Raw genomic sequence first — 21,006 nt, 5'->3', positions numbered from 1 at the left:
AAAAAGGCCGCTAAATGCCAGGGGCGGAGCCACTAAGATTTATTAATCCTTAAGAAATGAAGGAATCACGAGGGATAAGGTCTATTGAATGATGTTCATCTCCAATTGTGAGAAACGCTCTATCATCTGCAGATTAAAAAAAATTGGTTAAAAAGTTTGGACACTTTTATTGCAAGTTTGCATAATTTACAGCCCAATGTCCCCTCCCTCCTTTAAGAAATGTGTGTCTGAGGCGTTGCAAGTGTAAAAAGTTAACATAACTTTGATAAAATAAACACCAATCTTGTAATTTTTATTATTAGTGTGATAAGAAGAATTAATGTTTGTTTTTCCTAACATTTGATGTTTATTGATGTTGTCATTGTCATCCTTGATTTGTTATAATCAAAGTTTACAACTTTCTTAACAAAACAAGGATGACAACATCCATAAAAGCGAAGCTTTGATACGGTAGGACTACGAACATTAATACTTGTAGTGTGTCAGAACTGAAAAATAAGAATAAATATAAATGTCGAATCAAAATTTTAATTAAATTTATTGAAAAACTGCTTAAATACAGGATACTGTTTAAGGACATACTTACGTTTTAGACTTGATCATTCAGATGCTTCACTTATAACATTGTACTTTGTTGTTCTAGGAATCAGTATTCCAAAAATCAAATCAATCGGATAATTTTATCACATACAAATTTGTTGTTAAAAAAGTTAAAAATCAACATGTTTAAAATGGACGTACAGACATTCTGGTAAAGCTTATAGAGTTGCTACGCTTTCTAAATCGTACCTAACCACTACAGGAATCACCATGCAAAATTTGAAATCGATAGGACAATTCTAACATGTCATACGGACGGACAAACGGATGGACCAACTCTGATTATAAAAAAAATTCGGTTTAAAAAAAAATATAGTAGGCTAATAGTCATAAAATAAACATTTTATCGCTACTTTTAGACGCAACCATCCTTATTATACAAAAATAGAACTTTATTTATCGCGTCGTATTATAGACACCTTTCCGTGGATATTAACATGTCCGGGCTAACCATACTGGTTTTATTTTTATGATATTTTAATTTGATATTCGTGGAAAACTGTCCTTAATACGATGCAATAAATGATTTTTCATTATGGCTAAGAACCGGTCCCAATCCGACGAATATGAATCGGTTTTAAAGCCATACTGAAAAAATATTAATATATTAAATTGGCTGTATTACAACCGTCTAAACAACAGGCCAAAAGTAGGCCAATCGTCATAAAACAAACAGTATTTTTAGTTATTTATTTTAAATTTCGTGTATCTATGTAATTTTATATTTCTGACATTCTTGAAGTTGTGCAGCTACTCTATAGATCTGTCTGTCAGAGAATAGATAGATAAAATTGAAGCTTTGTTTAAAATAGGGTTAAAATTATCTTGGCGATTTCCCTATAAGTGCCTAGTCGAGCTCTAAACCCTAGCTCCTTATTTTGAAAATAAGGGGGATAGAGATATATTTTTGGGTTTGGTTAGGTTAAGTTAAATTGGGTAGGGTTAGGACCCCCTGTATGAGTTAGTTATAGGAACCCTGTCTCCCCCCCCCCCCCCTTCCAATTATTTAACTCTTTTCCTTTAATTCTATTTAGAAATGCCCAATTGTATAAATTGGAAATATTTTTTTTGCATTAAAACATAAAAATACACACTTTGATAAAACATAAGTAGCACGCTAAAATCCATATAAATCTATATAAATATTTAATATGTAAAATCTAGCTAAACGTATATTTTATTTTATAGCACAGAAAAATATATACATGTATATATTCATAGGCGTCCAAGGGGGGGGGTAATGGGCCATTTGGCACCCCCAAAATTTTTTGAACAATACCCCCCCCAAAAAAAAATTACCCCTACCTTGGGGGTGCCGTAGGCACCCCCAACGATTTGGGGGGGGTATTTACCCCCCCCGAACCATTTTGGGGGGGGTAATTACCCCCCCCCCAAAATAAATGTTATTTAAAAAAATTTTTTTGGGGGGGGGTATTTACCCCCCCCAAATTGAATGTTCTTAAAAAAAAATTTACTGAAAATTTTTTTTTGGGGGGGGAGGGAGTAATTCCCGCCCCCCCCCCTAAAAAAAGTCATAGTGTGACTCGAGCCTTGAGGTGTAATATATTTTATGTTCCTCATTTGGTCTCCTAATAGTTAATGAAAAGTATATCCTAATGTTTCAATTAAATCAGATCTTGAACACCATGATAACAAAAAATTTAATAGTTTGATCATGTTTTATTTGCTTGGGCCTTTATAAGGGCTAAAACCATCCCGGGGATCTATAAAGTAATTGTAAAGCACTGAAGATTCCATAAAATAGATACCTAACTAGATTAAATATTTCATTAAATAATGAAAAAGAATTTCTATAGGCGATTTCTTTTGGGAGGATGTCAGGGTGTCTCAAAACTAGTTATAAAACTTACCAGGACCTATAAGACGCTTCACTTTAAAGTATAATCATATTAGTTCATTGGTTAGTGAGTTAATTATTGTATTTTTATGTTCTAAAGAATGAGATACTACTATATATTTGAATAGTAGTGGCGCCCTTAGCATCTAAGAACTCGTGTTTTCTAAAGGGTAAAAAGGGAGGAGAAAAATAGCCTAAAACCACTCAAAGGATTGACCTATAATAGTGTGAAACCATCATGGGATCTATGTGAAGCTTTCCTAAAAAGGAGAACTCAGTATTAAAAGTAATGAAATCTGAAGCTATAGTCAAATAAACCTTACTTACTACTTTATGTTATAGGATAGTACTTATTAACTTAATAGATTAGGTAGGTGCTTTTTTTACATAATTAAATTACCCCCCCCAAAAATTATACCCCCGGGGTAAATTAGTTTGGGGGGGTAATTACCCCCCCCCCAACAGATTTGGGGGGAGTATTTACCCCCCCCCCAACAGACTTTAGGGGGGTAATTACCCCCCCCCAATCAAATTTTACCCCCGGGGTAAAAATTTTGGGGGGGGTAAAAAAAAATTTCGGCGCGCTTCGCGCGCCATTTTACCCCCTCAAACACGAATTACCCCCCCCCTAAAATTTTTTACCCCCCCCAAAAAAAAAAGCTTGGACGCCCCTGTATATATTATATATATGCTATTTTACTTTGAAAGCAAATACGTAGTTTTCTAGCCTTTGAAATAAAAATATATGTTTTTAAACAAGGATGCAATGACAACATTTATTAGTAGCGAAGCTCATAAATCCTTATAATAAAGTAACAGGATCTTATGTATTTGTCTGTCTGTACCGAATGATCTCACTAACCGCTGAACCTTTATGGTTCTCCTTTACATGGTAGCTTCTCATAGGTCCTGGAAAGGTTTACCACCACCCTCTCAAGAGTAATTGCCAATAAACAAACAAAAATTGACTAGCCCTAGCACCCGTAAAATATTTTTTGCTAATGTTACAACAAAATTAGCAGACAGACAAAAATGGAGAGATATTTAAAAGATTTGCTTAGGTCTGCATAATATTTACAGCAAATTTCAGCCATATATCTCTCATAGCTCTGTAGAAGTCCTAGCAGTATAGAAAGACCGACGAATTTACAAAATTATAGAGTAGAGTAAGGCGAATAAGTCGTTATCCCATTATATAAAGTAGTAAGGTTTTTTTTCTGTATCTTGGCAGCACCAGAAATACTTATTTTTTTATATTTTTTTAAAATCACCTCTTGGGGCAAAGCCCCTAGAGGCTAGGGGCGAAGCCGCTAGTTTCAATTTAAAGAGTAGCCTCGCTTCTAAAAACATAAAACAGATACATAAATGAAAAACTGAAAATGAAAATGTACTCGTATTCAGAATACATGAACATATGCAAACTTAGAATTTAATAATCATGACTTCAACAGATTGTGAAGTAATAGTTATTTCTCGCATCGTATTATAAACAGCTTTCCGCGGATATAGAATGTACAATTATAATATTAAAACCAGTTTTTTTTGCCCCGAGGTGCCGAAGGGGCTAAAAATACTGGTTTTAATCTTATGATTGTACATTTTTATATACGTGGAAAGCTGGGTATGATACGATGCTAGACATAGTTTTTTTGTATGGATGAGAACCGGTTCCTATCCACCGGATTCGAATGAATACGAGAATAGTTATTTCTCGTATCGTATTATAAACGGCTTTCCGCGGATATAGAATGTACAATTAAAAGATTAAAACTAGTTTTTTTTAGCCCCGCGGTGCCGAAGGCACCGGCCAAAAAAACTAGTTTTAATCTTATGATTGTACATTTCTATATTCGTAGAAAACTGGATATAATACGATGCTAGACATAGTTTTTTCGTATTCATGAGAACCGGTTCCTATCCACCGGATTCAAATCAATACGAGAAAAATAATGAATACATTTCAACAACAAAAATTAAAAATCAGGTTTAAGCTTAGAAACAACTTAATTAAGTAAGCAAAGTTTAAAATGCTTTTATCTGCTAGAAAAAGGGCCAATACAATTTGAGCTTAGAATTGAATAACCAACTGACTCAAATAAATCGTAGAGTAGCTACTCTTAAAACAACAGGGAAAATTACAAATGAATAAAACCTACTTTCTTACTTTCATCTTTTTGATGCATTACTTTTCTTTAATGTTTAGGTAAATTATTTCTGACACTTAGTTAAAATATTATGAGACGTAAGTGAAAAAAATAGTTTTTAGGATGTTATACAATATTTATTTAGCGCTTTTAATGGGCATAATCAACCCTTTTTTACCACCTTTGTGTTTTAGGTAATCCATCGAGATGTGAAGCCAGAAAATGTTTTGGTGTCCAAGTCTGGAATTATTAAGCTGTGCGACTTTGGATTTGCTCGAGCCACGGCCTCGCCTGGAGAGCTTTACACAGGTACAGCTGCTGCTTTGTCATACGTGTGACAAAAAGTAATAGGATCTCTGTCAATCTGAGTGTACCGAAAGATATCGCTTACTGCTGAACTGATATGGTTCTCCTTTACAGTTCTACGAATATAAAAGTGTACAATTATAAGATTAAAACCAGTTTTTTTAGCCCCGAGGTGCCCGCGTCAAGATGTTTACGATACGATGCGAGAAATAATTATTCTTTGATTTGTTTAGACTACGTTGCTACAAGATGGTACAGGGCACCAGAACTGCTAATTGGAGATCTAAACTATGGAAAAGAGGTAGGGTTTATGAATAGATATTGTAGATCCATTCAGTAAGTTGGACTAGATAAAGCACAGTGAAGGAACAATTCGGCCACATTATTGGACAGAATGTGTACATATTTCGGTACAAAAGGGCAATTTTTTATTTTTTATTCATCTAAATATCTAAGTAAATTGCTTATTTTCCAATAGTGAACAAAACGTAATAAAAAATATCTAACAAACAAATCAAATGGTAAATTATTTAGTTTTTTAATTAATGGCGCGGTATGAGCATTAAAATTAGAGTTCATGATACATCTAATGGCCATCCTACTATTTTGGCTCATAATACAGCTTCTGAGATTTTACATAGTACTTTTATAAATTGTTCAAGTTTAATAATCTTATTTTTTGTTAAATTCTTATTGCTATTTATTAAAACATTCTTTTGTCAAAAGGTATCTAAAATATTTTTATTCTTTTAAGATTTAATAACGTTTTTGATTTAATTCATAACTATATCTTATTTTTGAAAATCCATAAGAAAAATTTGTTGGCCTTTGTAACGTGATATTTTTTAGGTTAAATAACATTATTTAATAAAATACATAACTAAAAGTTGTTCTTTAGAAAATATTTAGAAATATTCCTATTGTTAAAAAGTAAATAAATACTTCTTACGTTCGAATCATCTTATTAAATTCTGTAATTTTCTACAGGGAAGCTTTTCACTAAGTCGTTTTTGTTAGTTGAGTTAAAATTTTAAACTTTGGAAAATTATATTGTACATTAAAAGTTAGTGAATAAGAATCAAAAATCTTTGTCTGCTAAAAGTCTCTTATAAAGTTTGACGGACTATTATGTCTTATAGGGAAATGAAATTTAAAAATTACATCTAGTCTGTAAAATCTAGTATCGTTGGTTTTATCTCAGCAGTCAATGAGAGTAAAGTAACAACAATTTAACCACTATGAGTTTCAAACTTTTTTTTAATGTTTTGAGAACTTGAGCTCAAGCATAGACTTTTATTTCCAACTAGCGGCTTCGCCCCTAGCCTCTAGGGGCTTTGCCCCAAGAGGTTTGATCAAACCAATTTTTCGTATTTTAGAATTAAAATAAAAAAGAAAATTTTGTTTTTTTTGGGGGGGGGAGTAGTCGACCCCACTATTTTAATTTTAGTTTTAAAGAGAATTTTTTTTTTTTTGGGGGGGGGGTATTTTTCATTTTTGGGGGGTTAGGGGTGTCCCACCCCCCAAAAAATAGTTATAAACCTTCCCGGGAACTATGAGAAGCTACCCTGTAAAGGAGAACCCGATCGGTTCAGCGGTTAGCGAGATCCTTTGCTACAAACAAACAGACAAACAAACAATCACACAAACAGACAGACATCGTTCTACTTTGTATTATAGACTAGCAGCTACGCCACTAGAGGCCTCTAGTGGCACTTTGAATGTTTTTTTATTTAAAATATCTAATTACAGAAATAATTGGTTTATGTTTCGTTGGAGTCTCTTTTTCGGGAGGGGTAATTTTTTTCTAGGAGCGATTTATCCTGATAGGGTGGTGGTACCCTCCCCCAAAATAGTTATAAACCTTCCCGGGACTTATGAGAAGCTACCATGTTAAGGAGAACCCGATCGGTTCAGCGGTAAGCGAGATCCTTCGGTACAAACACACAGACACACAGACATACTGTTACTTTAGTATAAGAATATAGATCTGAAATGGATCTTGAAGCAATAAAGCAAGCTATTTTATAAATGTTTAAAAATGGAAGTTCTTGTGTTATAAAAGTTGTTGAAAATAAGATATTCAATAATCAATTCTTCTTTTCATTGACTGAAATAGCGAGCTATAAAGACTTCTCTTAGTATGATTTTCTTTTATTCACATTTACTCGATCATTAAACTGATATTTTTGTAATATCATGACTTTATTTTTTTTAAAAGCTTTGCCAATATAAGAACTCATCTTTTTATCCACATAGCATGCTCACTCGAATATGAAATACACAGAAGAGAAAAATAATGAGAAAAAAATTTTATAAAGAGAAGATTAAACTGTGGAATAATTTTATTATATTTGAAAAGAAATATATTTTGTACATTTTATACAATTTTTAATAACTAATTCTGTATTTTTAACATACTAGTTATAGCATCAAATTAAAGACATGAAAATGAAAAGCTATAAGATTAAAAACAGTCTAGCACTGGCTAACAAACTAGTATTTTTTTAGGATTTTTATTTCAATATTCGTGAAAAATTGTCTTTAGTATGATGTTATACATTAATTTTAAGTATGGCTAGCAAATGGTTCTAATCCAGCGGATATTAATCGTTTTCGAAGTCTTGAATAGTTATTTCTCGCATCGTATTATAAACGGCTTTCCGCGGATATAGAATGTACAATTATGAGATTAAAACTAGTTTTTTTAGCCCCGAGGTGACGAAGTCACCGGCTAAAAAAACTAGTTTTAATCTTATGATTGTACATTTCTATATTCGTAGAAAGCTGGATATAATACGATGCTAGACATAGTTTTTTCGTATGGTTCCTATCCACCGGATTCGAATGAATACGAGAAAGTAATTTAAGTGGTGCTTGGGTTACAAGTTTGATGAAATTTTCATAGTCTTTATTTTCCCTAGGTTGATATATGGGCAGTTGGTTGTCTGTATTCTGAAATTCTGACTGGAGATCCCTTGTTCCCTGGAGAATCAGACATAGATCAGATCTTTCAGATCACTAAAACATTAGGTAAGTTACGACGAAGCTCTTTTTAGTGCCTATAAAATTGAATAGTCCATTATTCTAATATGACGTAATTTGTGGGTTTTCGGTCAAAAGTTTTTGAATTTATCCCCTTTTCTATATGCACTAAATCTAATAATTTTTGGCCGAAAAAATCCCGAATTGCGTCACTCACCAGCAAAAAAAACTCTGTATGATAATCTAATTGTAGAGAACTTTTTATCACTTTTGATAAGGCATTCTATATTTTCCTAGTATTGATGACAACCCTCTGACATTGATTGATTGATTAGCCATAGTCTCTTAGGGTTTGGACCTAAGTAGTCATGGAGTAGGCTGAGACACTTTTGTATAGCCACTAGGGCTATCAAGCTCCACGTTCAAGCACATTATGACTTGACCCGTTATCTCATGAGAGCTACTCATTATTACCTCACCCTCGCCGAGTATGGCAGGTGTCCCAAATTAAGTCACCGTAATGAATGACGCTCTCCGCAGAGGAGCTTGGGATCAGGGTAGTACTGATATTATGTACTTGACTATTAAGTATCCAAACTTACTCAATAATCCCCTTCTTACACAACCTGGGGAAGTTGCGTGAATGTATTCAACTGAGAAATTCGAGTTGCCACATGGGGACTAGAACTCGAGCTCTCATCACCGTAACTCAGTGCGTTACCACTGAGCTACGACGCCCCTAACCCTCTGACATAGCATTATTAGGTTTTGAATGTCTTTATTATGATGCAGGGTGCAGGGTGGTGTATCAACCCCAATTGTAAAATTAGCTGGGTGGAAAAACCCTATTACAACCCTTTTACAAGGTTCTTCACCCTCCTGAAACACAACATTAAAACAGCCAAGGGGGTGTCAAGTTAAAAAATAGTCACACCCATATAAATTTAAGGAATGTAAAAATATAGATTTAATAAACGACCCCGTAGTTGGTAAAATATCGACATATCAATATTCAATGACATTGCGACTGTATAGTTACATACTAATGTTGATATGATAATTGTACATTTTTAAAAGAGTCCCTGACAACTAGAGTGCGTAATATTTTGCGCTAATGCCACAAGTAGATAATCTGATTCTTTAAAACTTTAACAGAAAACTTTCTTTAAGTTTTAAAAGTTTGGAAGGAATTTAGATATATTTCTTTAAGTTTAAAACTTTTAATATATGCATTTTTTCCTGCAGTTAAACATAGACATAAAGACAGACAAAAATGAAGCACAGCTACTTATTCATCAGATAATGATTTAATATTCTAAATTTCTAAAAGATTAGCTAATGTTTTCTGATTAAAATTGCAAGTTTTTTATGTATTTATGGGCTTATGGTCAAAAGCCTTTCAGACAACCAACCCTTCAATTGCAATTTATATGACGCATCTGACATTCTATCAGTGGTAATCATTTTCAACGTCTTTAGATTCGATCGAATTTCTCACCTCCCATATCAAGACGAGAAAAAGAAAATTCTTATGTACCAGTCTCGTGTTATTTATAGACATAATTGTCATTCTTATAAATTTATACTTTATGTTCTAATTTTAGGTCCCTTATGTCAACGGCACCGTGACCTGATGTCTCAGAATCCTATATTTTCAAACACAAACATCGGAGCTCCCAAAGAGGGCCCTGAAGGGCTGCTATCCAGGTATCAATTTATCCATTTACGGATGCGCAGCAAATGTAATGGATAAAGATGGCGCGATTTTTTTTCGCATAGGTTCTAAAAATAATTTCTAAATACATCACGTAAAGTACTGTTTAATCAAAATTCACCTCTTTTAAGAGCTTGTTAAACCATCCCTCCATTTTTTTATCACTAAAAACTAGAAATAAAATAGAAGTTAGTAAAAATTCTCTCTTGAGGATTACAACCCATTCGCCGTAGTAATAGAGTTCTTTAGATTTATATTTAAAACCTTACTACTTAATTATTATAGGTTAGGTTGTAAAACAAATCTAATTCAAGATATTATAGGCCTATTAAGTATTAAGATATAGAAAACTAACGCTTATTGTATTTTAGGGGAGGTTCCTCTTGGTCCCCCACCTCTCTTGAATTCATTAGCAGCTGTCTCGCGGTCGATCCTGCTGAACGGCCGTCTGCAGACCAGCTGCTAATCAGCCAACTATTTGTACACGATGGTTTCAGCGAGCGATTCGGACAGGTAATCTAATTTTTCATTAAAAATTAAACATCAAGAATGTATGCTCATTTAGTGGGTTCTGAGTGTTTTTTAGTTTGTCTGATTAGATCTTGACAATAGTTAGATTGGTCGAATCAGGGAAGCACGTGCATTGGTCTATTTCGCCAATCGATATATCATTACTTGAATGTTGCACCAGATTTTCATGTACTCTGATAAAGTGATGCTCGCAGCTGGCTAAAAAAACGACGGAATTGACGAAAAATTTCCCCTGTCAATATAGACACGTATATCAGGGAGTAAGGGAGTCGACAATGGCCAATTTAATTCAATTTAAGAGTTTTCAAAGAAAGGCCATGAAATCCATATTAATCCAGAAAAATTGGAGGAAATTGTAAAGGGTGTGTTAATAAAATTTAGAAAACTATAAAATAAGAAAAAACTTCCAAGAAAAAAAAACAATCATTTGAAAATTAGATTACCAGCATATCAGACTGACATAACCATTCTGTAATTAATTACTAGAAAAATCTCCCTGAAACTCGTTTAATCCATTTTACTAGATTTTTGATGCCACGTTACACAAGAATTAAGGTTAGGTTGTTAGATTAGGGTTCTTAGATTGTGTATTACACAAATATCACAATAAAGTTTTTATCTATGAAATGAGATTTTTTGGAGATTTTTTTTTAAACCAGCCATATCATATCAAATTCTTCCGTCTGCTATATTCAAAACTAAAACAGCGAGTAGCGGCATTCCATGCGCTAGTACCCAAACTCAGTCAGAAACTGTTAAATTCTTGCACATTCCCTTTAAGCCAGTACCCAAAGTCTGAGACTCCTAAAAATTGAATATTCTATCCACTGTCACCTCCCTTACCCCATGAACGTATATCCTTCATCCATTATTTTCTTCAAATTTCAAAAAGTGTTAAAATTCCATTTCTGATGATTTTTTTCTCATCTATTTTCAAAACTAGAACAAAATTGGTGGAAATCCCCAAAGGACAAAAAATAAACCATTCTTTAAATTTAATCAAAATGAACTCAATTACTAACATGTATATTTTTTTATGATAAACCAATCAAATACATTTTAATGGAAATTTTGATATTTGAGTTTGAATGTATAATTACATTCGCGTTTTAGTGTAAATAAAATTATCATGGATCTAAAGGAAAGACAATAGCCGATAAATTAATGCAATGTACAACCCCAATAACGATACACAAAATTACTCCTTCTGTAGAATGCAATTAGTGGTTAAAACGTTTGGACACTCAGTCAATCAGAATACAATAAAAGTCCCTAAGGTTGTAAAGCCACCGAATAAGAATTCGTCATTATAAAACTTTGGGGTTTAAAATAATAAACAGCTAAATTGGGGAGGGAATCACCTCCCTGAAAATTATCCATCTGATCCAACCTTAATTTATTTAGGAGTTGACTCGAAAACTTTCTGAGGAACGAGGGGGGGGAAAGGTGGAGAGAAAAACCCCCTTACAATCAAACAGAAACATCACTAACAAACAGAAAGAAACAAAACAACAGTTTGTAAGTTTTTTTTGTAATCAAGCTACTATTAAGTACCTAGTTTGTCTGTCCGTCTGTCTGTGAACTACAATTTAATATTGATATCAACAACCAAAAACAGGATTAAGGTGACAGCGTGAAGTGGCACAAAAAAATAACGTCATACAATAAAATAGGCAATGAGAGACCAGTATGAATTTTACCATTGGTAAATTACAGTGTATACTGGCCTCTCATTGGGCAACTTTTTTGCATGACGTCATTTTTTGGGGTACTTTACGCTGTCTCGGTTTACGTTTCAGTGTATTTTAATAGTTATTTCTCGCATCGTATTATAAACGGCTTTCCGTAGATATAGAATGTACAATTAAAAGATTAAAACTAGTTTATTTTAGCCCCGAGGCTAAAAAAACTGGTTCTAATCTTTTGATTGTACATTTTTATATTCTTAGAAAGCTGGATATAATACGATGCTAGACATAGTTTTTTCGTATGGATGAGAACCGGTTCCTATCCACCGGATTCGAATGAATACGAGAATAGTTATTTCTCGCATCGTATTATAAACGGCTTTCCGCGGATATAGAAAGTACAATTATGAGATTAAAACTAGTTTTTTTAGCCCCGAGGTGCCGGAGGCACCGGCTAAAAAAACTGGTTTTAATCTTATGATTGTACATTTCTATATTCGTAGAAAGCTGGATATAATACGATGCTAGACATAGTTTTTTCGTATGCATGAGAACCGGTTCCTATCCACCGGATTCGAATGAATACGAGAAAAATAATTATCAACACTGAAAACCCAAATTACAGTATATAATATATGATTAAAATAAGAACCAGTGAATTTATTTTACTTATAACCTACGAAGTCAATGTAAAACCAATGTAAAAGTCAACTATAAAATTTTACAAGTTACTCCACGAACAAAATAAATTTACCAACAAATCTAATTTGAAAGAAAGACTAGAGACGTACAGACATACACCACTATGTAATTTAGTGAAGCTTCTCTGATAGAAATGAATAAAACCTAATTAAGTTGCTAAAAATATAATGTACAATACAATGTCATGTTTGTCCCTAAGAAGTGCAACAATTACACGAAAACTAAAATTAGGTTGGAAAAGATTAGTAAAATACAATTCAAGTTATAAGACAGGTTGTCTATCTGTCCCAAAAGATCTCGCTAACCGCTGTACCGAAATGGTAAATAATTGAAAAGAAAAGATTTTAAATTACCGCTACAAAGCCTCTAGGGGCTGTTAGTATTTCTATAAAGTGAATGTGATTCTGACAAACAATTCTAAGTGAAAATTTCCATTCAACCTTCTTCCTTTTTTTTATCTCCCTTCTTACCCACTTTCCTTTCAAATACACTAAAAAAAAGTTTTACTCCAACTTTACTCCAACAAAATATTTAATTTTCGGCAATAAAAGAATTAATTGGCTGAATAGGAGCTCCAGCTATAAAGTAATTTCTCACTTTCACTACTTTATGAATGAAGATACAGGTGGACGGATGGACATACTGACGTTCTCTAGATATAGAGTACCTGCGCTGGAAAAGACGTAAACAGACTGAATAAAAAAAATTTCCCTAAAGAAAATTTTAATAAAATTTAAATTCTATATTTTTATCTGAATACCTCTTCAATTAATTTTGCCCACACTTTTTTAGTTCGCCTTTGTGATATTGAGTTAATTAAAATGCATAGCAACGAGTAAACATTTTAGATTTATTCGAAAATATGTAGGACTCTCTTTGTAATAGGGTAATAAAGTTATACATTTATTATAAGGGCCAACACATTTTATGGACTTTAGTGATCAAAATCGCAAACTTTTTTAGCAATGATCTAGGATAATCTTGACCAAATAATAAACAGGGCTTGCAAAAACACACGTTAAATCAGTTATTTTTGCGCATTTACGTACGTTGCGGAACATTTATCCATTTTATCTTGGCTTATTTAGCTTATTTGCCAGCTGTGTAAACGTAGCCTTTACGGTCTAGTGGTTAACGAAATCTTAAGCTACAGACAGACCCACATTCATCATGTTGCTATTCATATATGATTCCAAAAAAACGTAAATAATTATTAATTTTAAGCCGGACAAAGGTTTCCAGACAAAAATTCGAAGGTTGTCGGAGAATGAATCTTTATTTGAAGATGTACTCAAGAAGGCTGCTATTTACAGGTAAGCTTATTATTGGAGACATTTATTCCCCTTATTTCTATCCTCTCAAGGCTAAAGCCCTACGCACTCCACTGATTTAGAGGATCTGAATTATAAAAAAAAATTTATTCAAATTTCTTAACAAATTGTTTGAATATATTATTTGGAACAAATATTTAAAAACATATTTATAATTTCTTAACATAAAACTTTTATTTCAAGTTCTTTTTAATCAATTTGTTTCGTATGTTACCTTATTATAGGGAAATATATTTTGTACTGAGATCTAAAGCTTCAAACAGACGGACGGACGGACACACTATTTTTTAATATAGGATTACATAGATAGTTTTTTCTGTTTCTTATTATTTTTTATTTAGTGAGAAATATATGAAAATGGACAGACTGAATCCTGACAGTATTGCAGCCAGCAGAGAACCATCGGCCCACTCAGATTTGGTAAGTTACCACAGGGTTTTCTCGAGTTCTAATATATAACACCAGCGGGTACGACCTAGATTCCTCTGGGAGCACTTGATGTGGGGAGGGAGTCGAACCCCTTCTTTCAATTAAAATTTTAAAAATAAAAAAATATTTTTGAAGGTTTTGCCGTTTTTTAACGGGCGATTTATCTTGGGAGGTTTGTGTCAATTTTCCCAAAAAATAGTTATAAACCTTCTTAGGGCCTATGATTAGGTATACTGTAAATGAGAACCATATCGATTCAACGGTTAGCTAGATCCTGCCGGAAAGGCAGACAGATAGAGATCCTATTACTTTTATATAAGAATATTAAGAATATGACAATTAAGCCATTCATAAGTTTTTTTCAAGCGTTATTGAATTTCTAAAAGATTATCCAACTTTTGTTTTGTGTTTAAAATGAATAAAAACTGCATAAAATCAGCTAATTTTTTCAATGGCTATTCTTATATTTTCTGAACTAAAATGCAAAATTGAATAAAGAAAATTACAAAATCTTTAAATGCAGAGTAGGTAAAATGTTTCTTTTGCCTAAAGTTTAAACTTGGGCTCGACATCTTTAAACAATTCGCAGACGTGTCATCTTTAGTTTTACAAGCTGCAACCAAGCCGCCTTTTATTACAACCTGCGACTGCAGAACCTGCAGTTAGAGCCGACAGCTGGCTCAAAATGATAATGGAAGAATAATTGAAATAATATAAACCAGTGTTATCCAAATTTAACACAATAAAACAAGATGCAAATAAATAGAATAATTAATTCTGCGTGATATTTCCCTGTATAGTACATATGGTAATTTACACATCAAAATTTATAGTAATTATTTTCAATGTCATATAAAGTTGATTTATATCTCTTGAGGTGTTATAAGAAATGTAACAAATGAGATATATCATAAACCCTAAAAGTTTTGAGATAGATTTTCATTTGTTTGTTTTTAGATCAGGTTCGGTACTTATTTCCCCTGAAACTTATTTAACCCAATATAGACGGGGGGGGGGGGGGGGTGGCGGAGGAGTCATTTCTTGATAGGCAATTAAAGGGAAAGCACCAAGTAACACCGGATTGTATGTAGGCTGAGACCAAAGCTATTATTGCAGAAAAGTTTAGATTTTGAGATTTTAATCTCTGCAATATTTTCAGAGTCCATTGAAGTCTCCTGAAGGATTTGGTATCAGTCCAAGATCTAGTACCAAGCAATCAACCAATTCTAAGGTGAATAGAAAGATATATATGCATATAATAGGTGGATTATTTTTTTCAGGGGCGACTTTCTTTGAAGGGTGGAGGTACCCTTCCCTTTAAAAAAATTTAAAACTTTTATGACCTACAAAACGAGAACCATGTAGGTCCAGTGGTTAGCGAGATCCTTCGCGTCACGCAGACAAACAAACATACATCCTGTTATATAAGAATAGATAGAAACTGGAAGACAGACAAAATAAGCAGAAAGACAGACAAACAGACTACATGCTGATCAAAGGACCAACCTACGTGACTTTAAATTTCTTTGTGTATAATATTCTATTTAATAATATTATAAAAGAATAATATTTATATAAAGAAATATTATAAAATTTCGTTAAATCGAAGCATTTTTACGAGTAGGCTGTGTCCGTCCGTTCGTCCGCCATTAAATTCTTACGAATTTTGTCTTCGATTTTTCTATAATTTAAATATATTATTTTATACATAAAGTCATAATGTTATAATTCTCCACAATAAAGAAGACCTAAATAAAGATCATACAATTTTATCACTTTTACAGAATTTTAAACTTGATTTTTGTTCAAATTACTAACAAATTACGACAATAGTTATTCTACAATATGTATTATTATGGATGTTTTTATATTTGATCAAATACAATTCATGATAGTTCAAAGTAAGATGATCACACAAAAGTAGATCCAAATATTAGTTTAATTTTATTAAAAAGAAATGATTACGGTTGATTCTTATACTTTTATCTTTGTATTTCTTATATAAGATGTTGGGAGTAGGGACGAAAATTCTGAAAAAAAATTTAAGTTCAAAAATCCCACTTTCTAGCCACATTATATGTCAATTGAATTAGCTGTAATCATAAATAGTGTGAAAAACGAAAAGAAAGTCCACTGCTATTTTAACTTAGAAACTGTTTTTTTTTGGTTTATTTACTTAACTGTATGTTTAAAAATATGTTTTAGGAATTATCGAAAGAAAAGAGCCAAGGAAACGAAATATCTTACACAAGGTAACATATCTTTTTTCGTATTCATTCGAATCCGGTGGATAGGAACCGGTTCTCATCCATACGAAAAAACTATGTCTAGCATCGTATTATATCCAGCTTTCTACGAATATAAAAATGTAAAATCATAAGATTAAAACCAGTTTTTTTAGCTGGTGCCTTCGGCACCTCGGGGCTAAAAAACTCATAATCTCATAATTGTACTTTCTATATCCGCGGAAAGCCGTTTATAATACGATGCGAGAAATAACTTTTAATTTACTTTTACTACAAGTTATCGGGGAGGAGAGAGGGACGCCGTCGCCCCCCCCCCCCCACCCCTTTCGTTTTTATGTAATTTTTTGTGTGCAAAAATTATAGAGCGCCAGTGATTATACATAACTGAGAATTATTTTTTTTTGATATCTTAATCCTGGTAAAGTCATCCATATATAGAGCAAAAAGAATGATGATCTTCATGAATTTTAATTTTAATTTAAAAACCTTGGACTTGATAACTTGAGAAGCTATATTGTAAAGGAAAAGTATATGGGTTCAGCGAGAACCTTTGGTACACACAGACAGACAAACAGATACAAATCCTTTTACTTATAAGCATGATGAAACTTTAAAACATCCCATAATGTCACATAAGTGTCCATTTAAGCCATGAAATAGTTTTAGGCTAGTTTTTTTTTCTCTTTTTCATGATCTTCGCACTTATAGCATCTTGATTCTGTGAATTAATAATTAATAATTAAAATTAATCAGGACTCCACTGAAATCTGGCGGCAGGGGTCAGCCCCAGCCAGGCACTGAAAAATTTGGCTACCTGGAGAAAGCCTTTGAACGGGCCTTTCAGTTTGATGACCTGCAGCCGACCAACAACCTTATCCTGGGCACTAGAACGGCAGACAGGTAAGGATCAACTATCGGGGGACTGGTTATTATTCACAACAACAGCCAGTCTGAAACTTACAGTCACCCACCCACTTATTTTTTTAAATAGAAGGGGGGGGGGGGGTATTTTTTCCTATGTCTAACTCCTGCGGTGTCTGAACACTGCGCGGCTACCCAGTACCCAATATAACCTAACCTATCCTAACCAGACCTTAAGTAATAAACAAACAAACGAAAATCTCTCCCACTTCCCCATATTTAGATCTATAATGCTTTTTATTATCTAATCAGGTAGAATAAAATAAATGGATTGGGTTTTTGTATAAATTTTAGTAATTTACAAGACGTTAAGAAAAAACCTTTAAAAAGAAATCAATGTTTCTTCAAGATATTTTAAAGATTATTCTAAATGACTGTAGTAGCTTTTATATCCATTAGTTTTTAGTTTCTTAGCTACTCTATAAGTTGGGTGGATAACTAATCATAATGATTGATATTACTTATCGGATCTACTGCAGTTCACGGTAAAATATTGCTGGTAAGTAATATTTCCAAAAATCTATAAATTTTAAAGGCTGCTAGCTGCTAAACGGCTGAACGTACAGATCATACCAGCACACCATTTTAAGCAGCATTAGAAGGCCTACAAATAATATGGAATAGCAAGATCCAATTATGCACGGGGAAAGCTTCGCTGAAGAAAAAACGCGTAAAATAGGTCTTTTTCGCGCATTTCTCTGCACTGCGAGATAATTATGCATTATTGATTTATGGGTATTCCAGATTATTTGTAGGCCTTTTTATGCCGCTTAAAACAGTGTGCGGGCATGATTTGTACGTTCAGCCGTTTGGCAGCTAGAAGCCTTTAAAATTCATAGATTTTTGGAAATATTGCTTACCAGCAATATTTTACCGTGAACTGCAGTAGATCCTACTTATCTTACAGAGAAACAAGAAGCAGTGGAAACAAGAGCGTGCAAGATAGTAGGAGCAGAGACAGAAATGGCAAAGAAAAAGTCTGGCTTCCGAGTCTTTCAGGTAAACATTATTTTACTAGTAGCGCAATTACTCTGTAATTGACGTCTTTAAGTGCATGTATAAGACTCTAGCCCAAGAACCAAGCTTAAAAAACTTTGAGGATTTCATTAAACTCGTTTTTGGAGTGTACAAACTAGTATTGTCAAAACTTTTAATCTACACGGGGGTTAGTTTGTAAATCATAATTAAGGGTGTTTTTAAATAAACTTAAGGCTTATTGTCCCTTTAGATCTCTGAATATTATTACATTGTTTAGGGGCATTGGGAAGAGGGCAGTCTGATCCTTCCAGCAAAGATCAAACTGGCATCAAAAAACAGGTAAAATAAATTTGTTTAAATATTTGATTTTACATTTGTTATTGATAAATTAGGTGAATTGAAAATGACCAGGGAAACCTGGTACCCAAAGTTTAAAAAATAATTTATCTTCGTTGCTAGTTCAAAGTTTTTTTTTATTTTAATTGGTTGTTCCAAAAATAGTAGTGTGCAAACTTTCGAACAAATAATTTTAATCTACAGAATAGTTTTTTTTGTTTATCATCATTTTTGAGGTTTATATAATTATAACCTATTGTCTTATCCCATGGGATCCCATAGAAATAACACAACAGAAAACAGCATCAAAATAACATACAGACGGACAATGTAAATTAAAGATCAGGTTCTTTGGACAAATGGGGTTGTTATATGATGTATGTTAATGAAATGAAAATGATGTATGTTAATGAAAATATAATAAATGAAATTTCTTTTTAGGCTGAATTATTTCACAAGAGAACCCGCCATGCCCACAATCTACCCCAAGTTTAAACTAAAACACAGCATTACAGTATAACAGTTTACTGTATGTCCTTGACCGCTATCACTTTGCTTTCCCTCAAAGTGCCTAGAAAGCGCTGAGCCCTTCATTATTTTCAAAACAAATTGAAAATGGGATGGTGTATTTTTTTCTTTGCCAATACATGTACCTAAGATATCCTAATAAAGGGAGAAAAGCTCTGCACTAGACTAGATACTTTAAGGGAAACCATCGATTTTACTGTTAATATTACTTTTAAAATCATATTCTAAATGATAGACTGATAAGTCAAAATGTATTTGTAAAGGGACAAGGTAGAAATATTCTGAAAAATAATTAGTACAACTTTGTAGTAAAAGTTTTAATATGTTTAATATATTTATGATGTCAAAACAAACTTACAATTACAGGCGCAGCAACAAAAAAACAGTTATTAAAGAAATCTATTTTTTTTTAATTTTTAAAATCTCTTCATAAACAAGAAAAATACACGTAGCTGATCAGCAGAAGATCCTTACGTATGTTCTGACATACCCTATAGTTATAGAGTAGCTACAAGTTTCGTCTTGCTTCAATGTTTATCTAATTGTTTTTCAGAATATATTCTCCATCCCTAAAAAAATTCTTTGTTCTTTTATTTGAATGAACTATATGTACCTTAAAATGCACTAAGAATAACAATTTTTATAAAAGAAATTTTTTTTTTTTAAATATAACCAATTATTAAACAGACTATTTGCAATAATAGGTCTTTTTTAAAATCATTGATATCCCTAAAGTTAAAGTATTTAGTGGTAATCATATTTTTTGCTTAATTTAAAAAAAATTATGAAAGGCATTTAATGTTAACTGTTGTAATTGGCACGCACTTTTTTAGGGTTTTCAAAGTTTAATGCAAAAAAACTGATATTTAATTTTTTTCTACTTTTTTTACAGTTTTGTTACTTTACTCCTGTAAATATGTAAATAATCTTTTTGATCTAACATGTCCACTTTCTGCGCTAAAAATTCTAATTTTGTCTATATTTTTACACTCATTATTATCAATATTTTCCGTGTCTTTTCTATATGTTATTGTAGTAGTATCTTTTTGTAATTCATGTTTTTTATGTCTTTGAAACAGTTTGGTGGTTGAGTCTATTTTTGTTATATTTTTATCGTAACTTTGTAAGATTTAAATAAATGAATATAAACTCAACTTCCCAATTGCTTCCCACTGTATGTGATTGTTTTTACTGTTCAAGTACAAAAATGTTTTGGTAGAATTTTTTTTTAAAAATTTCATGCTTATAATTGCTTTTAAAAATTCAAAACTATTCAAATATCAATGTATCTCAAAAAGACTAATTATAATTTAACATTTGAAAACATAAATCAGTTTAATAAATATTGTAATTTTTATAATATACAGTACCTAAACATTTAACTTTTATATTATTAAGTTTTTTTTTACTTTTTCTTATTTATTGCTTAGTGTATGTTAAAAAAACTACTAAGATATATTTTAATATACTTGGGCAATTCAAATTGTTAGTAGGGACAACATTTTTTTTATAAGAGAATTTAGAATTTTTAAACTGGTGTAATTTAAATTTTTTCTAGTACTCAAAATATTAGAACAGGGCAATCGAATATTCAGTTATAGATCAAAAATACAAGGTATTAAATAAAATCATTCAAGATAGGGATCATCCATAAGTAGCAAAGCTTAAAAATTATGGATTGACATCGAAAAAACAGGAGTCGAGAAAATCAC

General features: G+C 32.4%; 1 protein-coding gene across 1 annotated transcript in view; it reads left to right on the top strand.

Annotated features, from left to right (window-relative positions):
• LOC145325179 (cyclin-dependent kinase-like 4) overlaps window positions 1-19,341 on the top strand; it is a 47,799-nt gene extending 28,458 nt beyond the window's left edge. Inside the window, exons 6-19 of the mRNA XM_080168047.1 lie at window positions 4,797-4,911; window positions 5,142-5,209; window positions 7,830-7,938; window positions 9,495-9,597; window positions 9,976-10,117; window positions 11,540-11,653; window positions 13,750-13,838; window positions 14,198-14,276; window positions 15,445-15,516; window positions 16,491-16,537; window positions 17,285-17,431; window positions 18,360-18,451; window positions 18,708-18,769; window positions 19,208-19,341. Coding sequence (XP_080024173.1) covers window positions 4,797-4,911; window positions 5,142-5,209; window positions 7,830-7,938; window positions 9,495-9,597; window positions 9,976-10,117; window positions 11,540-11,653; window positions 13,750-13,838; window positions 14,198-14,276; window positions 15,445-15,516; window positions 16,491-16,537; window positions 17,285-17,431; window positions 18,360-18,451; window positions 18,708-18,769; window positions 19,208-19,261 — 1,293 coding nt within the window. The 3' untranslated portion in view covers window positions 19,262-19,341. The remainder of the gene's footprint in view (window positions 1-4,796; window positions 4,912-5,141; window positions 5,210-7,829; window positions 7,939-9,494; window positions 9,598-9,975; window positions 10,118-11,539; window positions 11,654-13,749; window positions 13,839-14,197; window positions 14,277-15,444; window positions 15,517-16,490; window positions 16,538-17,284; window positions 17,432-18,359; window positions 18,452-18,707; window positions 18,770-19,207) is intronic.
• The last annotated feature ends 1,665 nt before the right edge of the window (window positions 19,342-21,006 follow it).

Source organism: Acartia tonsa, chromosome 7, assembly GCF_053477335.1.
Source record: "Acartia tonsa isolate MP-2025a chromosome 7, ASM5347733v1, whole genome shotgun sequence".
NCBI lineage: Eukaryota > Metazoa > Arthropoda > Copepoda > Calanoida > Acartiidae > Acartia > Acartia tonsa.
Note: the sequence above shows the minus strand (reverse complement) of the source record. Positions and strands in the feature narration are given on the sequence as shown.